We start from the raw sequence: 21746 nt of genomic DNA, 5'->3' as shown, positions 1-21746 counted from the left end.
CCTGCCTGTAAATATGATTGCATTTTGGGCCCACCTGGATAATCTTCTCAGGACCCTTCGCTTCATTTCATCTGTCTTATCCCTTCTGTTATACAAGGTAACAGTCACAGGTCTGAGGCATTGGAATGTGGGTATCTTTTTGGGGCTATTATTCAGCCTGACACAGTCTAAACCCATTACAACATCGACTTTTAAGTCCAAAAGCTCATCTAAATATTATTAGCACAAAGTCCCAAATCTCATCATCTAAATCATATAAACCACATATGGGTGGGTTTTGGGTATGATCCATCTTGGGACCAAACCCTCTCCATTTGTGGACCTGTGAAACTAGAAAACAGATTATTTGCTTCCAGAACACAGTGGTGGGACAGGCATAGGATGATAATCACAGACATTCCTGTTCCAAACAGGAGAAAATGGAAGGAAGGAGTCTTGTTTTTCAAAGCAGTTTTAAAACCTGGCTGGGCAAGTCCATTAGGTTTCAAGACCCGGGAGTAATGCTCTGTGGCCTGGCGTTCTGCCTTCTGGGCCAAAGACTCCATCCTTGGAGTCATTCTGCTTTGTTCTTGAAGGTTAGCATTTGTTTGCAGCTGAGTAGTTTTGTCTGTTTCTTGCCTGTAGAATTTTGGGAGTACAGCATCCTTTTTTCCATTTCATTTTGTCTCTGTCCCTTTCAGTTCAGCTGGTATAACATTCTCAGAAACCTTCTGTCTCTCTCATGCTCATCCTGGAGATTCCCTCCGTGAGATAGGAGAGTCCCTTCCCTGTGCGCGGCTTCTGTGAGGTGGTTGAGCGCAGCCGTGAGCCACAGGCTTCGTTTCTTCAGCCATACCCTCAGTCTTCTCGCCAAAGCGTGCTTTCCTAACAGCCAGTCTCCTGACGTTAGTGTCTTCTACAATCTGGATGGGCTGAGAATTTCCCAAATCATCAAGTTCTGGTTCTTTTTGCTTAACAGTTTTTGTCTCAACTAATTTCTCGCACCTGGCATTCTGCTGTAAGCAGCAGAGCAGCAGCCAGGCAGCACCTCCAGCAGGTTTACTTGGAAATCCTCTCAGCTCAGTATTCACGCGCCTAGCCTGCAAGCTCTGCTTTCTGCACAGCTTCGGAGCACTGTGCAGCTGAGTCTTCTTGTTAGCCGCCTAACAAGGGTCCTCTGCCCTCCAGTTTCCAAAAATCTGGTACTTACTTCCTTTTGAGACCTCACCAGCAACTACTTTAATGTCCGTATTTCTAAAAAAATATGTTTATGATGATGGGCATTCCCTAAGACAGCATTGGCTTTCTGTTCACTTCCTTCTGAGTCCTCGCCAGCAGTGCCTTTAATGTCGCTATTTCCTAACAGTGGTCTCTACAGGGCAAGCTAGGCCTTTTCTGTCATGCATGGCAAAAATTTTTTCTACCTCTACCCCCCGTTCAATTCCAAAGCCACTTAACGTATTTTTTTCATTTGTTGCAGTAGCGCTCCAACTTTTGGTACCAAAATGTGTCTTAGTTTCCTTAACCTGCCGTAATAAATTACCATAAGCTTGGTGGCCCAGAACAAAAGTTTATCCTCTCACAGCCTTGGAGGCCAGAAGTCCCAAATGAGTTTCACTGAGGTGAAGTCAGTATTTGCTGCCACACTAAATAGAACACATCAGTACTTACATCCACGTTTTAGCTCTTGGGCTACCTCTTGTTGAAGTGGTTTAACATCTTTGTTAAAATTACTTTCAATGTAAAGGGCGTTGAGTATTAAATTTGATTTATTCGGTAAAATATTTTTCATGTTATCTTTTCTTAGCTGAATGAATCTTCCTTTGATACTCAAATCACCAAGAAGATGGGCTACTATAAGATGCTCGATGTGATGTACTCTCGTCTTCCGAAAGACGACGTTCACTCCAAGGGATCTAAAATCAATCAAGCGTTCCACGGCTCGTGCGTCACAGAAGGAAATGAACTTACAAAGACCCTTATTAAGTAAGGTTTTACTTAATTTCGGATTGTATTTAACTTGTTAATATTTTTGATACATATATCTTTACGCATGTATATAATGTGAATAAATGTTTAAACACTGAATTTTTATAGTTTTCCTATGTACAGACTACTTAGATGGACTTTAATTCAGCATGTTATTGGGTAACGTTTTATCCTATACACATCTTCTATACAGAGTAAAGCTCTTTTTCTTTTACTGTTTTTTTCCTACTATTTTTTCTCTCTCAATAGCTTGATATGTTTTTAGTGGTATGATTTACAGTAAGGAGGGATTTAGTGTATTTTATTTTTTCTATCATTTGAAATTAAAGGAGTGTTAAATACTTCTAAGCAGACGTTTTGTAAAGCACAGAGTAGTCAGATACGTTTTCTCTGAAGCCGGCCTTCTGGTGAGGTTCCTCTTAGTGTTGAACACCGATGTGCCAGGTCTCTGCAGACTCACCTTTAGCTCCTCTGACCCTCTCCTCACGTGTCCTCCTCAGTGGATGACGTCGTCACCACGAGCGTCTTGGGGGTCGTGTTATTTTTCCTTCTGAATCTCTTCAACCTCTGCACACACCCTGCCGGCCCCAGAGCTGGTGGATTTGTGTCCGCGGGGCTCCTGGCACCAGTGGCTCGTGTGGCGCTGGGGTTGCTGGTGAAGCGCCGCAGGGGCCTCCTGCGTGATGAGTCTCCCTGCCCCGAGGCCTGCCGCTCTCAGCCCCGCTGCCAGAGTGACCGTCCGTATGTTACAGGAACCTGACTGTTTTGTTTCCCAGCCTGAAGCCCTTCAGAGGGACCGCGTCCTAGTAGCAGGGGTCCGGCAGGCTTCTCCCCTCGAGGGCTGGGCGGTAACCGCTCCGGCTTCCTGGGCCCCGTGGAGCGGCTGGCAGCAGCGTAGATGAGGGGGGGCCGTGTTCCGACCGCACCGTGCTCACGTGCTCACGTGCTCACGGTGGCTGGCCGCAGCCGGCAGGGCCAGACCGCGCTCCTGGGTGTGGCTGGCAGCCACCCACCCCTGCCTCCGCCGCTGCTCTCCCCCCCCCCACCCCACGCCCTCGCGGTGCCCGCATGCCGCTTCCCCAGGGTCGGTTCAGGCCCGGCCTGGTGGAGCCCTTCCTGCCCCTCAGGCTGGGCCGCCGCCCGCCCGGCTTGTTGCAGCCCCGGTAGGTGTGGGTGCGGGCGCCCGTGGGGCCGGCTCACCCCGCCGGATGGACTGACGCTCGCCCGGCCGCCCGCAGGCTGTGCCACGACGCCTTCACGGAGAACATGGCGGGGGAGGCCCAGCTGCTGGAGCGCAGGCGGCTGTACCACTGTGCCGCCTACAACTGCGCCATCGCCGCCATCCGCTGTGTCTCCACCGAGCTCAAGTTTTACCAGGGCTTCCTGTTCAGTGAGAAGCCGGAGAAGGTAGGCCCCTCCCGGCTGCCGGCCAGGCTGCCCGGGGTCTGCGCCCCCCGGGCCGCGGTGGGTGTGCTCCTCCAGCCCTGCGTGCGGACGCGGAGGGCGGGGCCCTGGGGTGGCGTCAGCGCCCGGCGCCTCCACCTGGCGCTCAGGCGGCTTCACGTGGGGCTTTGCATTCACAGAACTTGCTCATTTTTGAAAATCTGATAGACCTGAAGCGCTGCTACACGTTTCCCATAGAAGTGGAGGTGAGTGAAATTTTTCGTGGTGTTTCCAGGCTACGAACACTTAGCACTTAGCACACTTATGTTTATAGAGAAACACACACATCGCGCTGAACATTAACTGCCCAGTCCTCAAGTCCGCTGTGATCTGTAAACACTGGCAGCTTCTTACAGTTTGACCCGAGATACAATCTCAGCAACTACAAAAAAGTGGTCATGACTCGGGTTTTCCCTCAACTTGTGAAGGAGAGAAAGTGCCACTGAAAGGAGCTCTTAGGACACATCCCTGAAGTTGTTTTCTGAAGTTCCTCTGGTCAGTGAAGTTGAGATCCACCCCGATACAGGGTTAGGCCCTGGGGGCCCTGGTGGGAGGCTCGGCGCATCACGGGCGCCGGGAACACACGTCTTGGGGGGAAGATGCTCTGGCAAAGGAGCCGAGCTCAGCGGAGGCTGGGGGGCTGCAGCCTTCCGCAGCCCGGCGGGCGGGGGGCTGGGCAGAGCGAGCGGGGGCTGGGGGGTGGGCGGGCGGGCGTTCTGGCCTCCACCCCTCGTAGTCTGCCTGGTGGCTCACAGGTTCAGGCCAGTGCTTGCTTCCCGCCTTGAGCCCTTTTGGAACAAGACTGGGAAGTTTTTTCTAGGCCTGTGTTCAAAGAACTAAAGACATGAAATAATAAACGCACACGTCCATTAAGCCTTCAGACACTTACTGTGCACTGCTTGTGGACTCCGCCGCGGCCGTGAGGCGCTGTGACCTGTCGTGACTTTACAGTCCAGGGAGCTGAGGCTCATAAGTGCAGACGACGGGTCCCCAGGCCTGTGGCTGGAGGGGTGCAGCCCACGCGGGTCCCAGAGCCCGAGGGGTCACCAGCTCCTGGCACCCGGCGGGGGGGGGGGGGCTTCCTGAAGGGCGCCCGCCTGTCTTTGTGGGGGGTTTTCAGTGCGTTTAAGTTTGGTTAAAGTTTTTGCTTAAAAGTTAATATTTGTGATTTTTGCCAGATTGCTACTAAAATAGAAAATATGTGACCACGATTCTAAAAAGTCTTAAATTGTCTGTTTTTGCCTAATAGGTTCCTATGGAAAAAAAGAAGAGGTACATTGAAATTAGGAGAGAAGCCAGGGAAGCAGCTAATGGGGACTCAGGTAGGACGTTTTCAAAATGATGAGAAAGATTCCAGTAGTTGGTATTTGTTATATAAATAGACAATACTTTAAATACCCCAACGTTGGAACTGAATTTGAAAATTTTTATTTTCAAGCGGCAAATGGAATTGTACTTTGAAAGAAATGCAGTTAGTTAAACTTTAACAGCACAGAAACATCTCAAGGTGGCCAGAGGGGGCTCAGATGTGGTACGCTTTTGTAACAAAAGCAAGATTGGCCTGCATTTATTTGCTTGTTTTTGGATTATGTTTGTGTGTTATTTAGATACTTTCAGAACCCTGTGTGACAATACAGCCCCATCCTGCCACTCCTCTCCTCCAAACCTCCCATCGGCTCCCGCCTCCCCGCTATACCCCTGTCTGCTCCCTGCGCCCCAGGGCGTTTGCTGTGATGTTCCCCCAGGCGGACTAATCTCGGCCCCAGAGGCCAGCATGGCCCCTTCCTCTGAAGGAAGTTCTCCTAGCTTCCCTGTTTAGAATCAACCCTCTCTCCCTCCACACGCTCCTGGTTTCAATTTTTTGCTTAATTATCTTCATAGCTGTTTTTTTTCTTCTTGATTTGAGGATAAAATTTGGACCAGTTTTCCGAGTTCCTTAAATACTTTGAATTAGCTATTTTCCACTAGTATCTCTTGCAGCGTTTATGTTAGGCTGTATGGGCAGAGTGTACATCATCAGAATTTTCAGTGCGAGAAGTTCTGTTAGCATCACATCCAAAAATTGGATCTAGTTCAACTTCATGCCTTTGTTTGCGACAAAGAGTAACTGCTCAGTGGGGACAGAGTGCGAGGAGGTCCCCCCCAGGCCCTCTTTGCTTTGTGGACCCGGGTGGTGGGTGAGAGCCACAGGTTTGATGAACGCCTTCGGTGCAGGTATCCGGGTATCACTTGAGCGTAGAGAAACCCATTTCTTCCTAGTTTGAGTAAATGTAGTTCCTTCTCTTTTCGCTTCAGGCGGCCCGTGTTATATGTCTTCCTTGTCACATCTGGCAGACAGTAGCCTGAGTGAGGAAATGAGTCAGTTCGACTTCTGCACTGGAGTTCAGAGCTACTCGTATGGCTCCCAAGACCCTCAGTCCACCGCCGGCCATTTCTGGAGACGGGTGATTACCGAATGCTGTTGTCTGGGAGGGAAAGGGAGCCTCGGGGCGGCGGGGCCCCAGCCTCTCGTCCTGGGGTGCAGCGTCTGACCCCGCCGGCACGCAGGGCGGGTTCACGTTAGCCGGGCTCCTCCTGCGGTCAGGTCAGTGTTTGCGTCAGAGCCGCGTGAGGCCCTCCCAAGAGAGCTGACCGCTCTGGCTGACTGTTGTCCCCCGCCCCGGGGAGGGGTGTGTGCTGTCAGCGTCCCCGGCCTGAGCGGAGCCTCCTCCCTGAAGGGCGGGCTCTGGCGACGGGCAGGGGGTGCACTGGGTCTGACAGCTGCTTTGAGAGGTTGAGCTCAGTCTCTCTTCTGGGGTCCAGCAGCTCACGGGGTTGTCCACAGCTCACAGAGCCGCTTTCCCGGCACAGCACTCCGTTTCTAGCTTGGGCTGACCTCACGCTGGTCGTTCTTTCAGAGAGAACCCTCCCCGCCCCGTCCCAGCTCTGCAGGCGGCCCGAGGCGGTGGCTCTGGCCGCCCGCGTGCTGAGTGGGCCCAGGTACGGCCGCCCGTGGCCACGCGCTCCCTTCCCGCCTCTCCGGGGGCCTTGCTGGAAGCGCCTGTCTCTCTCGTCTCCCGTGACCCTGGTTGTGTGTCGGTTACTGTTCGGTGCCGAGTGAGCCTGCTGTCACCAACCCGTGACACCCCACCTCTCTCTTCTGCCCCAGTTTGTAGACGTTACCCATCGCCTGGGGCCAAACACCACGGGCACAGAGGTTGTGAGAGGAGTGCGTGTCCAGGGCTGTCCGTCTTGGGAGGTGACGCTCTGGAGTAGTTGCTGCCACCAGGGCCGACATAAGGACGGGATTCACTGGGGCCGCCTTTATTCCTCTCTCTGCTCACTCCCCACAAGCACTTAGAAGCCCAGGCTGACCTGTATCCAAAACTGTGCTCTCAGCGTTTCTTAAGCTGTTCTTTCCTGGAAGCGATCTGTGCTAGGAACCACCCAGATCAGCTGTGTGTGTGTGTGAAATATACCATACATGTGTGTAAAACCTCAGTGCAGCATCACCCTTATAAAATGATTATTTCTGCTCTTTTTTCTTAAAAAGGATCAAGAATGTTTTAAAAGTTTTGTTCTATTGATTGAAATTTCAGGGCAAATTAAGGAGTTTACAAAGTTTTTCAAAGTGCTGAGAAAAATAGGTAAAAATTTATTCTATAATTCTACTTCAGTAGCTCTACTTTCTACATAAAGTGGCAACTAAGAATGACGCAGGCTGTGGCTCTCAAGATGTAGAGGGTCTGGGCCCGCCGGGACGCACACGTCTGAACTTTGTCCGAAGCGGCCGGTGTCTGCAGTGACACCCTGACCTGAGCGCGACCCTGGAGGAGAGCCGTGCGGCTGGGGGCGGGGGGATGGGTTACTTCCCGAGGAGACGTGCGGTCCCCTGTGTGTGAGCCATTTGACCCGGAGATGCCGAGCGCTCTCCTCAGAGCAGCGCGCTCTGGGCCGCCATCTCACCGGCCTCTCCCTCCCCAGGAACGTTCAGACCCCGAGGTCCCAGGCGACGTGCTGGAGCTGGAGATGGACGAGCTAAATCGGCACGAGTGCATGGCCCCCCTGGCGGCCCTGGTCCGGCACATGCAGAGGCTGCAGGCCGCTCGGCCAGGAGAGGTGCCTGGGCTGAGCCGGGGCTGCGGTGTGGGTTCACAGGCGCGCTGACCTTCCCGGTCTCGCTCACCGCCACTTGCCCTGTCACGCTGAGAGAGAGCAGTTCACATCGAAGACTAACCCGGATTCCATCTCAGACACACGCGATGTCTTGTCACTCGTCTCCTGCCCTGTCCTTGTTGTCTCGTAGTGTCAAAATATGAAGCTGTTTTGTTCTGCTTCCTTACTGAAGTAATTTTGAGTGTATTATTTCAGGGTTCAGTGCCAAGAAGTCTTCCTCCATGGATGAAATTTCTTCACGACAAACTAGGAAATCCATCAGTATCATTAAATATCCGTCTCTTCTTAGCCAAGCTTGTTATTAATACAGAGGAAGTAAGTAATTTATGATTTCTTTAAAAATTCTTCGCAATTACATGCATCTACTTAAAAAAAAAAAACCCACGGTGAAGAAAGATGTAAAGGGTCAGAGCATGGCGTTATTTTCTGGATCAGCTCGCCAACTTGTGTTATTTGTGCAGCGTCGTTCTTCTGTCATTTTCTTGTAAAACACGTAAATTAACTTCTTTAGAGTTAGAAGTGACCTGTGTTAGGAGGTATACGTGTTGGCAGTTTTCTTATGGCTGCCAACCTTCCTGGCTTACAGCAGCAAAGAAAGTGGGGAAAGATTCCTGGTAACTCACATCGTTGCTGTGTTTATCCGTTGGAGAGGGGGCTGGGCAAAGGCAGAGGGAGCCTCTGAAGGGGGCTGGGAGGAGGGCCCTCCCAGGCAGCAGACGGCAAGCCCCTCAAGGCCGTCGAGCGGAGAAGAGGCCTGGCCTGGGACTGCAGCAGGGCCCCTTCCTCGGGGTCACACTTGATTTCTAGCTGCTGGGGCTCAGACAACAGAAACCATGACCCTGTTTGCGCTGGAGCCAGAAGCCCGAGGCCAGGGTGTCGGCTGGGTGGTTCCTGCTGAAGCTGTGACTGGGCCTCTCCCAGCTGCTGTGGGCCGCGGGCATTTCTTGGCCTGTGGATGGTCTTCTCTCTCGGTGTACACACTTGTCTCATGTGTAAAAATTTCCCTTTTAATAAGGACACTGTTACTTAGGGTTAAGACCCACCCTAATGACTTTCTTTTTAACTCGACGATCTTCCAAGACCCCGTTTCTAAATAAGGTCACATTTACAGGTACGGGGAGTTAGGAGGACCTCAGCATCCTTTTGGGGCTCACAGTTCAGCCCACAATACTTGGGGTTCACACATGATTTCCAGCTGGTGTTGCTGTAGGTGCTGACTTGATGGCTGGCAGAAGGGAGCTGGTGTCTGGCTTTTGGTTCGATAAGGGGGCTGCTGAGCTGTGCTCACACGTGTGGCATGAGGTGCCTCTGGAATCACTGCAGGTGGCCCTGCAGCCTCGCACACGCCCAGAGCTCGGGAACGGCGGGGGCCCATTGTCCTGTGGAGCGAAAGATGAGAACTTGTGTTTACAGCTGTTTTTAAAATTTGAGCCTTGAATTTATCCTCATCTTACAGTTTAATAATATAGTAGAGAAGTTTATATTTAAAATTTATAAATAAACCAGTAGACATACGTGGAGAGTGTAAACTTTTTTTTAACCTATGGGGTACATGATCAAAAAAGATTTGCGACCACACAGGTTTAAGCTGTGAGAGTAGATGAGAAAACATTTGGAAAAAGAAGGTGGCAGAGGGGAAGAAGGTTGATAGTCTGAGTTACACTTCAGTCTGCAGTTTCTGAAATAGATTAAATGGAATTTAGTGTTTGGAGATGCTTTGGATTTCAGAGATCTTGGGCATGTTTAGTCTGTGGTAGAATGACTTCTACAGCATGGGAAGAAATGAAAAAGCAATTAGCCTCATGCACCTAATTTTTATATTCTCCTTTTTAATTTACCCTGTGCATTTGCATCCGGTAAAAGTAGGATCCTCCAGGGCTGCGTGTTGCTCAGATGGGGAGAGCTTGGTGTAGAATGCCTTCGTTTTTATTTCTCCGAGCGTAGGTATGGCAGAAGGGTTTTAAGCAAAGAGCAGATCAGTCAGAATCCGTTTCCTTTGAGCTGTGGTTTCAGGGCCCGTGAGGAAAGACTTCAGCTGAGAATCTAATCGAATTAAGCAGCGTCGCTGTTGGCATTTACATCTGTTTTGAATTTAGCTCGAGTCGTAACATAGAATGATGTTCCTGAACTCACATCTTGGTTACTCAGGGCATGCCTGTGACATGTGACCTTTGAACTCTCGCCTAGGTCTTCCGGCCTCACGCGAAGCACTGGATCGGCCCCCTGCTGCAGCTGGTGGTCTCCGAAAACAGCGTTGGGGGCGGGATCCACTACATGGTGGTGGAGATCGTGGCCACGGTTCTCTCGTGGACGGGAGTGGCGACTCCTGCGGTGAGAGCAGATGCGTCTTTGGCGCCGTCTCCCCGAGCAGCGCTGGGCGTGACCCAGGCCCCGTCCGTCGTCCGCGTTTCCAGCTGGGACCCTGCCCGTCCGTGCTGCTGCTCTTCCAGGCGGCCCCCTTTTCCTGCCTCAGTTCCGTCTTGTTGGGTCTGCTTTCGTTAATTCCTCCAGCCTTGCTTTTAGTTTTAAGCTATCAGGTGTTTGTGCTGTTTTGCTTATTGCTTTAACTTGCTAGGAGCTTGGAAACTGATCATTGGTTAATTAAAAGTACGTGTAAAATAAACGTCTGTAGACCCTGAGCGTGAGGTTCTGAAAACGTCTCCTCTGACTGAGGTCATGAGCCTCTGGCATTCGTCTTGCCAGCCTCCCTACTCCCAGAGCGTGACGGTGGCCTGTGATGGCTGAGATTGCTAAGAAAGTGCCCCTGGAGAAGGGCACCGGCCAGTCCTGACGCAGGGTGGGTCTGTGTGCTGGAGCTCTGCCCGCTGGCTTCAAGACGTCAGCACTAATAGTGTCCAGAGTTCTCGTGGAAAGATGTCCTGGGACGGCCCTCATTAAACATAATATGTGTCCACGGAGCTGTCCCACGTGTTTGTGTCGGGATGTGCCCGTCTCATTTTGCAGCAAACCAAGTCTAACTGAGGAGCCGTTGGAAGAGGTTGATTCAGATGTCAGGTGTTCAGCTGGGCTAGGAGAGTGAGCTGCCAGGTGTCAGGGTAACTGATTAGAGCAATCAGCCAAGGTGAACGTCACAGTGAACCTTTCACCACGCGTTGCAGTAGTCTGAGCAAGAGGCTGAAACCAGAGGAAGTGCGTCTTCCCTCCCCCCGACACCCATTCCGTGTACCCCACGGAACAGCCTCCCGGTCGAGGGTCAGGGGGCTGGCACAGATGTGGGTGTCATCTCACGGTAGAGGGAGCCCCAACGGAAAGGCTCCAGCAGTTTGGTGGGACCCTGGGGTTGGGAGGAACGCAGTGGGGGGGGGGGCGTCTTCAGGGTCCCCTCCCTCCCCGTAGGGAGGTCCCAGCAGAGGCCCTGGGGAGGGTCCGAGGGTCTGGCGGGGGCAGGGGTGCTGCAGGGCTCTGGCGGCCTCTCCGCCTGCTGGGTGGAGGCCCGCTAGGTAAAGCCTTCGTGTTGCAGTCGCACAGGTGGCTTTTAACCCGGAGGCAGACTCCTCGTTGAATGCCCACTTTCTTTTATAAATGGACTTTCGGGTCAAAAAATGCTTTCCCAGAATGCAGTGCTATGTATTTACGTAGAATTTCTATACCTTTTTAGGGGGTCCCCAAAGATGAAGTGTTAGCAAATCGATTGCTTCATTTTCTAATGAAACACGTTTTTCATCAAAAAAGAGCTGTGTTTCGACATAACCTTGAAATTATAAAGACACTTGTTGAGTGCTGGAAGGATTGTTTATCCATCCCTTACAGGTATAAATTTACTAGATTTTGCAGTGTCGTTTAAAGATCTTTTACACCTAGCACGTCGTGCGCGATGATTACAGTGAAAATTACTTGAACGGGTAGAAGGAGGAATGTGATCCGTGGTGGAATGTACTGGTAAGGTGGAATGTTGCCACTAATGAATGCAGGCTCCGCGTTCCTTACTAGAAGCACCTCTGGGCGGCCATCGTCTGCAGGTGTGGGGTTTGCCCTGCCCTTCACTGCCCCCCAGGGGTGATTCCTGCCGGGCACAACCTGGGGCAAACTAAAACTGCCAAAAGGTTTTACTGTCAACGGAGGGGGGATTAGGACCAGTAATTAGATTGTAAGAAAGGTAGCAGTGCCTGTGTTGCAAAGGCAGAGTAACCTGGGTGTGAACAAAGAGGGCGGGAAAAGGAGAAGTATTTCTTACCCTGAAAATTAGCCATAGAACGTTTTATGTTTGTCTTCCGGCTTCTTATGTATGACAAGTTACACTGTTCCCTTATGCTCTCGTTTCAGGTTAATGTTTGAAAAGTTTTCCAGCAAAGATCCTAATTCTAAAGACAATTCCATAGGAATTCAGTTATTAGGCATTGTAATGGCCAATGACTTGCCTCCATACGACCCAAAATGTGGCATAGAAAGTGTAAAGTAAGTATCGTATTTTCGCTTTGTTTCTTTTTTTGGTTAAAGTGTACCTGAATCGGACTGGAGACTGGAATATGGTTTAATTTTGATAAATTTAAGGACTAGGACCCATGTTAAAAATATTTCGAAGAAATATGTTAGTGGAGTGAATGAGGGAAGTGAGTTTTTAAAAATTAGTGTAATTTTTTCACGTAGTTTTGGCAGACAAGGTGTTAGCTATTTTTGTTATTTTCTAAAGTGACATTTTCATCCTTTATTCCTGAAAGCAGCATGAGCTCTGGAGAGCAATCACTTCAGGGTCATGACCATGAAGCAGGTGGCCGGGCCCTGCTGCCCTTCGCTGTGTCTCTGCCACAGCTGCAGCCTCCGGCTCCTCATCACCCGGGGGGGTCCACGTGGAGGGGCTTTAGCAGGACAGTCCTGACTTCACAGAGAGGAGCTGGGGTCCATGCAGAGCCGGCTGCTTGGTCGAGTTCACGTCTGCCGACGTTTCCCGTCTCTTTGGAAGTTCTTGCTATCTCGTTGGTCCTCCAGGGTCAGCCTCTGCGGCACCGGGGACACCGGTCGCCTGGTGTCACGGTTGGACGTGCGGCCCAACACAGGGTCAACGGGAAGTGGTTAACTTTTGGACAAGTGACTTCTCTGAGCTCACGTCCTGCTGTCATGAGGCTGGGGAGCATCCCCCCCACCCCCGAGTCTCTGCATGTCCTTCTCCTGTGGTATAGAGGCCTTTAACGGGGTCACATCTCAGGTCGCAGCTGATTTCACTGCAGGCCCTGCAGGCCGAGCCTCCACGGCTGTGTCAGAGGTTCTGCGCGTCTGCACCTGGAGCCGCACAGGTGGTCTGGGCCCTGTTCAGGTGCCATTCATCTCTGGGCCTGGGGAGTAAAGTCGTGATACGCTTCTGTCAGACAATGGGATGGGTGGTTTTATGCTTATTTACTTTCTACATTTGTCGTAGGTACTTCCAACCTTTGGTCAATAACATGTCCTTTGTCAAATATAAAGAGGTGTATGCGGCAGCAGCAGAAGTTCTGGGACTTATTCTTCGATATCTAACCGGGAGAGAAAAGGTGAGTGTGCTGTGCGCTTTATATAAACACTTCTGTTTCAGCTTTGACTTGACGTGGCCCTTGTTACTTGTAGCCCCTACACTAGGAAACCAAAGTGGGCATTCTGGAGTTATTACTATTTTACTCTCTTTCCTGCTATATACAGTGCTCAGTTTGTTAAAAAGACGTGATTTTTTTTTTTTTTCCGGACTCTTGGAAACTTGGCAAACATGTAAAGGTGGTAACTTTCTTTTTATTGTAAAAATCAGGATATGAGTATGTAAGCAGCTTTCACTGCTCTGAACTTGGCCTCAGGAGTCCCTTTTGGAGAAACTGTCCTGGTAGAGCCTTGCTGTGGTTCGGGCGAAGTAAACGGGTAGAGCCCTCCGCTTGTACTTTTGGACGTAATGTAGCTGTTGGATAGGAGAGGGCTTCTCAGGGAAGGGCTCTCCATCTCTGCCCTGCCCACTCTGCACGACTGTGAGAAGGGCCTGGTCGCGTCTCTAAGCACGGCACGCATTCTCCATAAGTTATCATTAAGACGTGCGTAGAACCGCGTGGGCCATGTATGGAAATGGCGGGCTGTAACTTACTACCGTGTGGCTGTCCCCCGTGGCTTAGCATGCTGGGGCCTGCAGAGCTGGTCCCCCACCGTGACAAGACGCCGGGTTGCAGCCTGCCCAGGACGGCACGCTGGACCAGTCCTCGGCCCTTTGTCACTGCTTGCAGGACACTCTCTGCCCTCTCCTGTGCTGCCGTGTCTTCTCCCCCGGCCTCACGGCTTGAGAACTGCCTGTGCGTGGTCCCCAAGTTCCTGTCTCCAGTCCCCTCCCCTCCTGCAAGGAGCCAGGGCGAGGAGCGGCTTGGGAGAAGCCAGGGGGTCCTGAGGGCACCAAGGCCGCCCACAGTATACTGGACCCCTGCCCATTTCACCAGTAAGGCATTTATTTGGATTTAGAACATTTAGCAAAATTAAATTAAGCTAAGAGGAAATAGAGCCCCCCCGCCCCCAAGAAAATCAAACTTCACTTATAATTTGTTTTCGGGACTACTAGCTATTTTTGTAAAATAAAAACGTATTCAAATTCACAATCTTGTAACGATACGATTCTAATGTCCTTTAATGGTGAGTTTCAATTTACATAATACGCTTAATTTTCACCATGGGTGGAGCACATTACGGGAGAGCCCAGGCTTAATCTCTCTCAACTTAAATTTCAACTTAATGGGAATGATAAACCCTCTTGTTTTGCATAGTTCTTTTCTGAATATAAAATGGCATTGATTTAGTGTAGAACTTTGGAAAGCAGAGTGGAACACAGAAGTAGGGGTCACTCGTGTTCTGACCACTGACCAGGCTGGCCCCTGGACCGTGGGCTCCGGTCCCGATCACCCCTCGTGCTCCCTCGTTGTTCCGTGCCGTCAGGGTCCCGTGTTCTGTGGCTGGGCACTTGCTCCCTGGTGGGCACAGGCTCTGGGGGAGCGGCCTGGCCCGGCCGCCGGGGACCTGTGGCAGGGGACGGCGGGTGCAGGGGGATGGGCAGGGCGCATGCAGATCGAGTTCTCTGAAGCTGGTTTGACCAGAGGCGTGAACACAAAGCACCGTTGAGTCACTGGTTTTCGTTCAGCTTCTCAAATGACTTGCTGGCAGCGTTCTGGTGTCAGAAGGAAGTATAATCTTGATCGTTCTGACGCCTGGTGTGTGGCCACAGCCCCCGAGCCTCTGGAGGTGCCCAGTGCTCAGAGCCCCCCCGGGGCCTCCACCTTGTGACGCTGTACTTAACCGAAGTTCCCACCTGGTGTGTATTTGAGACAAAGCTTAATCTTTCAGACGCTGGAGGAGTCTGTGTGCGAACTGGTGGTAAAGCAGTTGCAGCGGCATCAGCGCGCGGCGGAAGACAAATTTATCGTGTGCTTGAACAGAGCCGCCAAGAACTTCCCTCCTCTTGCCGACAGGTGGGGGTCACCGCCGCCTCCCTGCTCCTGCCTGGGTGGGTGGATGGGGGGCGGTGGTGGGGGTCGGCGCCACCTCTGCTCACCGGCCTTGCCCGCTGCCTAGGTTCATGAGCTCTGTGCTTCTCCTGCTGCCGCGGGCCCACGGAGTGATGAAGACGCTCTGCCTGGAGGTGGTGCTGTGTCGCGCAGACGAGCGGGCGGACCTGTACCTGCAGTTAGAGAGCAGGGGTTTCGCGCAGCTCATGAGGCACAGGTGAGGGCGTCCTCGGATGCAGCTGGCTCGTAAAACGTCCCTTTGCTCAGCTGTTCCCTCCACTCAAGGCCCTTTTAGGTTGTCGCGAAGTGAGTGTGTGTTCCCTCTGCGTCTGCGTCTTTTCTCGTCTTGCCTGTGTGCACGTTTTTACACAGTGGTGAACTGTGTCGTTGTGTCCTGATTTTCTCCGTTCAGTGCTTACTAAGTGTCTGCTGTGTGTAGCGCATTCAGCCGGCGCTATTTAAGGAGGAAGACACACGAGGAAGCAGGTGTGCACCCTGTCGGGACCGAGGCTGCACTTAACCCCCTGCTTGACGTGCCAGTGCCTGACTAGCACTTGAAGTCATTTTTTAAAGTCGTAACATCCTTTCTGTTTAGCTTATTTTGCTTGACATTGCCAGGTTTTTAAAAATGGACTTTTTATTTTGGAATAATTTTATTTTTACGGAAATGGTAAAAGGTAGTACGTAGGATTCCCACACACCTTTCACCCAGGTTCCCCGTCTTACATAATCACGGTGAGTTTGTCAAAACCAAGAAGTTAACGTTAGTACATTTCTGTTAACAAGACTGGACTTTATTTGGATTCACCAGTTTCCTCACTGACGTCCTTTTTCTATTCTAGGATCCAGGCAAGATACCACGTTGCTAATTTACTTTTAATAATCTAGCCTGCGATAATTATTTTCAAGAATGTAATTTTTATATAAGTGTAGTATTACCTATAATATCATATTTTGAAATACAGAACAGCACAAAAAAGAAAAAGTTACTTGTCATATCTGAAAGTCTAGTAATAACAACTGTCGAATTTGTGTGTTTTTAAAACTCCCTCTTACCGTAGAGACGACGAGAGACAGAAGGTGTGTTTGGACATAATTTACAAGCTGATGGCAAGATTGAAGCCCGTGGAGCTCCGGGGACTCCTGAGCCCTGTGGCGGAGTTCCTGTCTCACCCCTCCGCTCTGTGCCGGGAGCAGATGTACAGCATCCTCATGTGGGTTCACGACAACTACTGGTGAGCTCCGCTCTGACAGTTTACGGCGCTGTCTTCGGGGGACCGTTTGGGTGCCTTTAGCAGTCTGGAACGATTAAGATGAATGATAAAGCATTTAAAAATATGTCATTAATAATTGAAACAAGTTTAGTGTATTGAAATATATCCTTACCTTAATTGATTTTGTGTTACCTGTGGGAAATATTCAGAGCGTGGTATTACGGGTTGAGTTGGAAGTGTAACTTGTTTCCATAGTTATCCCTTTACAGTCTGACAGGATTAAGGAAAGGGGCTGCTGGGATGTTTCCTCCTTCGGGGCTGCGACCACGCCACTCCTCGTGGGGCCTCTGCGGCCCTGTTCCCCCAGCCGCACCGAGGGCCCGCGTCAGGGGGCAGGCGCCGGAGGGCGGGTGGAAGTTGGCGGGAAGAGGCAGGTTTTGTTACTTCAGTTCTGGACAGTGCTCTTGGGGTTGAACAAAAGCAACAGAAGGAGCATTAATGGGTTTGTCATTTTGTTACTTTTCTCAGCGATCCAGAGAGTCAGGCAGATGATGACTCCCAGGAAGTATTCAAGTTGGCGAAAGACGTGTTGATCCAAGGATTGACCGACGAGAATCCCGGCCTTCAGTATGTGCCCCCTCCTGCAACAGCTGGGCTGGGCGGGCACACTCAGGGGGTCTCTTTCTTGGCCAGTGTGGGGTCTTCCAGAGGCGTTGGAAGCACATTTGCAGTATCAGCGTTTTCTCTGCCTCCTGCTTCCATAATGTGTAATAAAAATGTATTTCAAATCACATTAAGACCTAAAAATCCTGACACGTTACTTTAACATAAAAGCCTTGAAAAAGTGGCGTGGGTTCACACTCCCTCTGCTGTGCCGTGACGTACAGCATTTCAAGATGAGAAATCTGTAATAAAAAGTGGGTTATTGTTTCCCGTTTAACCCAGAGTGAGAGCTCACTATACGTATCAGTATCGGATGACATGTTTGAAACCTTGGAAATTGGAGGATGCTTCAGTGTAATCACACATGGAGAGAGAAGGACAGTTGTTCTCCCCGAGGGCTAATTACATTACATTGCATAAGGAGCAGTGTAGACTTTTTCGTACGATTCTGTGTATCAACTAACTTTTAACTGTGCTGGAATTTTTAATTCATTAAGCTTTTAAAAATTGTATTTGGATTTCTTAAACATTCACAAATTATAAAGCCTAATCTGGTTTTTAACCAGAATAGTTTGAATATTTTATATTCATATTATGTTTTGAATATTTTATGGGACTAACTTTTGGAGTGAATTGTCTTATTAGCAAGGCAATGAAGGACTATATATGTAATTTCTTTCAATGATTTCTCAGTTTCAAAATATCTAATGTTGTATTCTCATCTTTGAAAACTTCCCAGGTAAGAGAGATGAGAATAACATCACCTAGTTTCTCACCTCTTGCTAAATATGCTAACATTTTGGAATATTTCTCCCCTTCAGCGCATACACTGTAAGTCAGCTTACCCTGCTGACACAGTTTTGCGTATGGTTGTCCTGCATTGAGCTCTGGGCGGGGGAGGAGATGCCTTCCCTGCCGGGCACACGTACAGGCCTCCTTCTCTTCTTTCCTCTCTGCCCTTCAGATTAATGATTCGGAACTTCTGGAGCCACGAAACTAGGTTGCCATCAAACACCTTGGACCGCTTGCTGGCCCTAAATTCCTTATATTCTCCTAAGATAGAAGTGCACTTCTTAAGTTTAGCGACAGATTTTCTGCTTGAAATGACCAGCATGAGCCCCGACTTCCGCAGTCCCGTGTTTGAGCACCCTCTGTCGGATTGTGAGTTTCAGGTGAGCTCTCACCCCTGTGATCTGAGCTTTCCCTGCCTGTTGCTCAGCAGACATTGTCCACTAGTGTTAAACGCCGTTCTTTTTTCTTTAATTGAGGTATAAATGACGTATGGCATTGGATTAGTTTCAGGTGTACGAGGTAATGATTCGGTATTCGTACATATTACAAAGTCATCACCGCAATAAATCCAGTTAACATCCGTCACCTCCCAGTTACACATTTTCTTCTTGTGATGAGAACTTGTAAGCTCTACTCTCTCAGCAGCTTTCAAATACGCAGCACAGTGTTGTTACAGTAGTCACCATGTGTACATTGCACCCCAGGACTTACTTCTTTTATAACTGGAGGTTTGTATCTTTTGACCCATTTCTCCCACCCCCTACCCCTCGCCACCACCAGTCTGTTCTCTGTTTCTGTAAGCTTGGTTTGTTTTTTGTTCCAGATTCTACGTATGAATAAGACCATACAGTATTTGTCTTTCTGTCTGACTTATTTTATGTAGTCTTCAAGGTCCATCCATGTTGTTGGCAAATGGCAGGATGTCATTCTTTTTCAGGGCTGAGCAGTATTCCATTGTGTGTGTGCGTGTGCGTGTGTACGTACACCACATCTTCTTTATCCATTCATCTGTCGATGGACCCTTAGGTTGTTCCCGTGTCTAGGCTATTGTAAATAGTGCTGCTATGAACATTAGGGTGCCTTTATCTTTTTTTTTTTTTTTTCCACTGCATTGGGTCTTCGTTGCCGTGTGCAGGCTTTCTCTAGTTGTGGCGAGAGGGGGCTACTCTTCGTTGCGGTGCACGGGCTTCTCGTTGTGGTGGTTTCTCTTGTTGCGGAGCAGGGGCTCTAGGCCCGCGGGCTCAGTAGCTGTGGCTCGCGGGCTTAGTTGCTCCGCGGCATGTGGGACCTTCCCGGACCAGGGCTCGAACCCGTGTCCCCTGCATTGGCAAGCGGATTCTTAACCACTGCGCCACCAGGGAAGTCCCAGGGTGCCTGTATCTTTTCAAATTAGTGTTTTCGTTCTCTTTGGATAAATACGCAGGCGTGGAATTGCTGGATCGTATGGTAGTTGTATTTTTAGTTTCCTGAGGAACCTCCACACTGTTTTCCACAGTGGCTGCACCAGCTTACAGCCCCAGCAGCGGTGCACAGGGCTCCCTTCTGATGACAGCCATCCTGACAGGTGCAAGGTGATGTCTCGCTGCAGTTTGGTTGGCGTCTCCCTGACGACCAGGGTGCTGGCTTCCTGATTTTATGTGGAACCCACGCACGTTCTTCCTGCGACTCCCGCCTGTGTGCCACCCTGCACGTGGCGCGCCCTCGTCCCTTCAGCCGCCACGGAGCTGTTCCTCTCTCCCCTCCCGCCGCCCCCGTAGATGCCCGTTGGCGCCTCGGCGGCGATTTGCACGTTGACTCAGAGCTCCTGGAGCAGAGCCCGCCCTGCCACCCCCGTGTGCCCAGTGCCTGGCGGTCTGGGCGCCGGGTGGGGGCGGGGTGCTCAGAGGAGCCGAGGCGTCTTCCGAGGGGGGAGTGAGCCTCTGGGTGCAGAATGCTGAGGAGTGGAGAAGGGTCTTTTCCTCCCCAGTACTGATGGGTTTGTTTAGTTGGCAGATAACTGTTCTGTTAAAACTCAGTTTGAAAAGGTGCTTCAGCTACTTCCCACAGAGACACATGAAGTTATAGTACGTATGTGCTGATGGGACCATTAGATTTTAAATAAAACACGTGAGTGCTGCCGAGAAGGGCCCCTGCTTCATCTGAACCTCTCGTGTGCAGGAGTATTCTGTTGATCCCGACTGGCGCTGTCGGAGCGCGGTCCTCACGCCGATGTTCCTGGAGACCCAGGCCTCCCAGAGTGCGCTCCAGACCCGGACGCAGGATGGGCCCTTCTCGGCTCGGCGGGCGCTGGCCGGGCAGGTCCGGGCCACCCAGCAGCAGCTCGACTTCACACCCACACAGAGTGCAGGTGACGCGTCCGCCGCGGGGCACCGGCTGTCGGGGCAGCAGGGCCCCCCCAGGAGACGTGAAGGAGGAGGGGGGCTGAGTTCCTGGAGGGCGGACTCGGGGGGTGGGCGGGGGCAGGAGTCCTGTGGGGACAGTCCTGGGGGTGGAGGTGGGGACGGCCGCTCAGCCAGCAGGCATGCTGGGCCCTTAGAAGCGTGGAGTCCGATGGGCGTCCTGTGTCCACCACGGCGAAGAAAGGGAAGAAAAGGGTTATTTCTGATTGGAGAAAGCAGGAAAAGTCTTCGTACGTGTATGTTTTGGTTTCGTTTAGTGCATCACGTTTAAAACCCCTTATTACCTCAGAAGCAAAGCAGAGCTAAACCAAATTCATCTACTGTGTTTGTAGTTCATTAAACTTTTCTTTCTCAAATGAGTCAGCTGTTTCCTTTGATCAGCAAAGTACAAGCTGTAGAGTGAAATCCCCAAGTCGTTTTATGTAAATACTTCAGTGTTTTCCTGCATGTGATTTCTTCACATTCTGTTGGTTCTAGAAATAGGAGTGATTTGGACAGTTAGTGTGGAACTTTTATGACACTGATGCTAGAAATCGTGGACCTTAGTACCTTGTCGCAGACACAAAGTATCGTTCTTAGGAGCAGGTAACGTGTCTCCCGCTTCTCACGTCGAGGACGCGGGAGTCCGCCGCCCGGGTCTTCCCGCGGGGACCTGGCCGGCTCCCGTCCCGGTCGCTGCTGCCAGGCGGCGGCCCCTGCTCTCGAGCGGCGTGTCCCCACTGCCCTGACGCGCCTTTCACGCCTGTTTGCAGGGGGAAGAGGCTCCTTCCACTGGCTGACGGGGGGCAGCATCGACCCGCTGGGGGACGGCTCGGCCCCCGCCACCGAGTCCTCGTCCTCGTCCTCGTCCTCGTCCTTGCTGTTTGCCCACAAGAGGCCTGAGGGGTTGCGCGGGGCAGCCCCGAAGTCAGTGGGACCCGACTTTGGGAAGAAAAGGCTGGGCCTCCCAGGGGACGAGGTGGATAACGGAGCAAAAGGTAGGCGGTCGCCGAGGTGTGTTGAAACGCCCGCCTCCGTGCGCCTGTGGCCGTCCCCGCGTCCCGGCGCCTGCGTGGAGCCCAGCACTGTGGGAGCACGGTTCGGGGTCCAGAAAGCGGTTGAGTAAAGTGGGCTCAGCCCCGTCACTCAGTGACTTTCTGGAAGTTTAGGGGTCACGAGAGGAGGTAGGATGGGGAGGCTGAGCCTCAGAGGGTTGAGGTCCGGGTTGGGTGGAGAGGGGTCAGACCAGGCCTGGGCGGCGGGGAGTGAGGACACAGACGGTCAGTTCAGGGCCGGGGAGGGGGGGGGTGGGGGGTGGGGCGGGGCAGGTAAGGAGGCTGACGGGGCGGGGCGGGGGCTCTGGGAGGAGCCACGGCTCAGGTGGGGAGCCAGCAGACAGGCCAGCCGCCCCCAGACTCGCGGGAAGCGACGGCGTCCGCCGTCGGCCAGGTCTCTGGTGCGGCTTCCGCAGCTCCGGTCGGCGTTTTTATTGCCTCTTTCCTTTGGGTCTCAGTCACTCTCTCTGGCTCTGCGTCCCCGGCCCTCGCCCACCCCGCACCCACTCGTGGGAAGCGCCTGCCCTAACGCTGGGCTCGCCCACGTGCTGAGCACTTCGCGCCTGAGCTTGGGTCATGTGGGCCTGTTTTCCTTTCTTGGGCGGTAATTTTCCCTGGGCG

General features: G+C 51.6%; 1 protein-coding gene across 2 annotated transcripts in view; it reads left to right on the top strand.

Annotated features, from left to right (window-relative positions):
* The window catches only part of PRKDC (protein kinase, DNA-activated, catalytic subunit), a 155220-nt gene that overhangs the window by 84874 nt on the left and 48600 nt on the right, over nucleotides 1-21746 (top strand). For both annotated transcript variants that reach the window (XM_061172006.1, XM_061172005.1), the window contains 18 exons: nucleotides 1787-1965; nucleotides 3207-3375; nucleotides 3552-3617; nucleotides 4661-4733; nucleotides 5707-5855; nucleotides 7375-7509; nucleotides 7762-7881; nucleotides 9754-9897; nucleotides 11186-11337; nucleotides 11851-11982; nucleotides 12941-13052; nucleotides 14863-14987; nucleotides 15091-15240; nucleotides 16085-16258; nucleotides 16766-16864; nucleotides 17865-18072; nucleotides 19850-20039; nucleotides 20844-21068. In XM_061172006.1, the coding sequence (XP_061027989.1) occupies nucleotides 1787-1965; nucleotides 3207-3375; nucleotides 3552-3617; nucleotides 4661-4733; nucleotides 5707-5855; nucleotides 7375-7509; nucleotides 7762-7881; nucleotides 9754-9897; nucleotides 11186-11337; nucleotides 11851-11982; nucleotides 12941-13052; nucleotides 14863-14987; nucleotides 15091-15240; nucleotides 16085-16258; nucleotides 16766-16864; nucleotides 17865-18072; nucleotides 19850-20039; nucleotides 20844-21068 (2602 nt within the window). The remainder of the gene's footprint in view (nucleotides 1-1786; nucleotides 1966-3206; nucleotides 3376-3551; nucleotides 3618-4660; nucleotides 4734-5706; nucleotides 5856-7374; nucleotides 7510-7761; nucleotides 7882-9753; nucleotides 9898-11185; nucleotides 11338-11850; nucleotides 11983-12940; nucleotides 13053-14862; nucleotides 14988-15090; nucleotides 15241-16084; nucleotides 16259-16765; nucleotides 16865-17864; nucleotides 18073-19849; nucleotides 20040-20843; nucleotides 21069-21746) is intronic.

This window comes from Eubalaena glacialis, chromosome 17, assembly GCF_028564815.1.
Source record: "Eubalaena glacialis isolate mEubGla1 chromosome 17, mEubGla1.1.hap2.+ XY, whole genome shotgun sequence".
In the NCBI taxonomy this organism is placed as follows: Eukaryota; Metazoa; Chordata; class Mammalia; order Artiodactyla; family Balaenidae; genus Eubalaena; species Eubalaena glacialis.
Note: the sequence above shows the minus strand (reverse complement) of the source record. Positions and strands in the feature narration are given on the sequence as shown.